The sequence below is a fragment of the Eimeria tenella genome, genomic scaffold (assembly GCF_000499545.2).
Source record: "Eimeria tenella Houghton genomic scaffold, Eth_scaff63, whole genome shotgun sequence".
NCBI classification, from domain to species: domain Eukaryota; phylum Apicomplexa; class Conoidasida; order Eucoccidiorida; family Eimeriidae; genus Eimeria; species Eimeria tenella.
This window is the reverse complement of record NW_013543429.1, coordinates 208432-211496: the sequence shown is the minus strand read 5'-3', so window position 1 is coordinate 211496 and position 3065 is coordinate 208432. Positions and strand designations below refer to the sequence as shown.

The 3065-nt window shown below is 58.8% G+C and overlaps 1 protein-coding gene across 1 annotated transcript; it reads right to left on the bottom strand.

Moving 5' to 3' along the window:
* Window positions 1-477: 477 nt before the first annotated feature.
* Window positions 478-1384, bottom strand: ETH_00014330 (uncharacterized protein; the record flags this gene model as incomplete). The annotated part of the gene is made up of 1 exon (XM_013377832.1): window positions 478-1384. A coding segment is annotated over one exon (907 nt), but the record flags the coding sequence as incomplete, so codon positions are not given.
* Window positions 1385-3065: the final 1681 nt, after the last annotated feature.

Here is a 3065-nt window from a genome sequence, read left to right as displayed (position 1 = left end):
GCTGCTGCTGCTGCTGCTGCTGCTGCGGGGCCACGGGGCGCGCTATGGCCAGCGACAAGGTGCTGCAGCAGGAAAGCTGGCTGCTGCTGCGGTCCAAGGAAGCAACTCCAGGAGAAGAAGATAAATATAAATCTGTTGGAGGCATTTGAGCAGCAGCAAAAGAAAAACCAGCAGCAAACAAGCTGCTGCTGCTGCTGCGGCGGCTGCAGTTGTAGCTGGGGCGCGGCCGCTGGAACAGCGGCGACGGCCACGGCGACCACCCCTGCTGCTGCTGCTGCTGCTGCTGCCCGCAGCAGCAGCTGCTGCTGCCCTGCTGCTGGCTGCTGCTGCGGCGGCAGCAGCGCTGCTGCTGCTGCTTCAGCAGCAACGGGGGAGAGAAGTCAAAAGGGGCGAAGCAAGAAGGAGACAAATCGCAAGGCAGAGACGACCCACACCCTGCGCTGCTGCTGCTGCTGCTGCTGTTCTTACTGCTGCTGCTGCCATTCTCCTTGCTGCTGCTGCTGTGATTCTCCTTGCCGCTGCTGCTGCTTTCACCATCTTTGTTGTTGCTGCTGCTGTCATTCTCCTTGCTGCTTCTGCCAGTCTCTTTGCTGCTGCTGCTGCTGCTGCCATTCTCCTTGCTGCTGCTGCTGCTGCTGCTCTCTACGCCAAGAGGGGCTCCGCTGCAAGTCTCTGTACCGGGGCCAGCAGCATTGCTGCTGCTGCTGCTGCTGCAGCTCGAAGTGCCATCACTGCCGCAGCAGCTGCCGCCGCTACTTCTGCTGCTGCTGCTGCTTCTGCAGCAGCTGCTGCTGCTGCTGTCTGCATCACTTTTCAGCCTGTCCGTTTGCTGGTTTTCGCTGGCTGGATCAGCTGTTGCTGCTGCTGCTGTGCCAGTTGCTGCCATGTCTGCTGCTGTGCCTGCTGCTGCTGCTGCTGCTGCTGCTGCTCGCCGGCCCCGCTGGCTGCGGGTTGCAGCTGCGCTGCTGCTGTTGCTGCTGCTGCTGCGGTTGCGCGTGCATCTCCGGCGTTTGCTGCAGCTGCTGCTGCAGGCTTCTATGCTGCTGGTGCTGCTTGTGGCGCTGCTGCAGCTGCTGCTTTGCTTCCTCACTCTTCCCTTCTGGGGTGTATCTGCAACGGCAGGTGCTGCAGCAGCTGCTGCTGCGGGTGCAGCAGCAGCAGCTGCTGCTGCTGCTGAAGCGGCGGTCAGCCGCACGCAGCGCAGGCTCTTTCTACGGCCGCTTCCGACTGCTGCAGCAGCTGGAGTCGCTGCTGCTGCTGCAGCTGCTACTGCTGCCTGTTTAGGACTGCTCAAACCTGCGGCTTCGGGGCTGCTGCTGCTGCTGCTGTTATTGCCGTTGCTGCAGTTGGAGTTCTCCTTCTCTTCCTCGAGCTTCAAACCCATTGCGCTATTGCTGCTGCTGCTGTGCAGCTGCTACAACTTGCTCTCCGTGCTTGCTACTGCTGCTGCTGCTGCTGCTGCAGGGGCCACCTGTGAGACCCAGTCTCCGCCGCTGCAAAAATTTTATCAAAAAAGCACGTGGGGATGCGTGTACACTTGAGGTGTACGTACACCTGCCTTCGGCTGGCGGAGCCGGCGCCGCTGCTGCTGCTGCTGGTGGTGCTGCTGGCGCTGCCGACGGGGCGGGTCTGGCCGGTGCAAACTCTTAGTTTTTTAAAAAGATAAATAACAAAACAAGATATAAAACGCTAACCCAATGGGGCCCCCTGCTGCGGCTGCATGCTGCTGCTGGCGGCCGGTGGCGGGCCCCCCGCCACCCAGTCATCACGTTTTCTACCGGGGGGCTGTTTTGCTCAATTTTCGTCAATTCTGGAGGTACTTGGAACCTTTTGAGGCGAGAAATTCAATTAAACGATCAATTTTGGATAATTTTGAGGTATTTGGCGCCAAAACAGGCGCGAAATGAGGGCGTTTTAGGGGGGGGTTGCTGCGCACAAGACACAGGCAGCACCCCACCCCCCGTGGCAGTGCCAGCCACCCAGTGCTTTCTTATTTGCATTTCTTTTTATTAAATTCAAAATTAAATTTAAAATTAAAAAATATAATTTAATTACGTTCGAGCTAGCTGCTGCTTTCAGTGTCTTGCTTTGTCCTCTCGCTGCTGCGAGTTCACCTCCATTTGCTTATGGAACAAGTCTAACGAGGGTTTAGGGTTTAGGGTTTTAGCGATCAGAGGCGCGTCCGCGCGGTTTTTCTGTCCGCGCTTAATGTCAAGCGAAACTGGAGGCAGCTCTTAGGGTTTAGGGTTTAGGGTTTACACAGATCAAGACAGGGTGTCTTCGGAAGGAAGCACCAAACCCTAATTCTACTTTTTCCTTCATTTGCTGCTGCTCAAGTCATGAATAGGGGCCCCCGGGGGCCCCCCAAATAGCAGAGGGGCCCTCCGTTTGCTAGGGGCCCCCTGCGGCCCCTAGGTACTAAAGGGGCCCCACATTTAATAGGGGCCCCCCAGGGGCCCCCACCTGCAGGCAAAGGGGGGGGCCCTAGGGGGCCTCAGTAATATAGGGGCCCCCCTCGGGGGCCCCTCGCAGCAAAAAGGACCCCTACGGTCCCCCCACGGGGCCCCTAAGGGCTACCCTAGAGGGCCCCTAGGGGGGCCCCCCTAGGGGGCCCCGAGGGGCCCCCTGTTACTAGTGGCACTTTAAAATTATGCAAAGGGGCCCCTCAAGAGCCTTTAATAGCAATTAAGGGTCCAAAGGGGCCCCTTGCCGCTGTTCCGGGGGACCCCCAGGGGCCCCCAGTACCCTGTAGGGGGGGCCCATGGGCCCCCAGACTGCAGCAAGGGGTGCCCCCAGGGGCCCCCAGACTGCAGCAAGGGGGGCCCCTGAAACCAGTGCAGCTTAAGGGGGGCCCCCAAAAGCAAAGACATGTACCTGTTTGCTGCTTCAAGTTAGGGGGGCCCCTCTTTTGGTGGTTGCAGGGGCCCCTAGGGTTTAGGGTTTTAGTTGGGCATACATGAAGTGCATGTTGTTGAGAAAAAAGTGTCATAAACCCTCGGCTTTGCTGCAAAGGGGAAGAGCCAAAAGAACTGCCACATAGCTGCTGCTGCCCTAGCTGCAGCAGC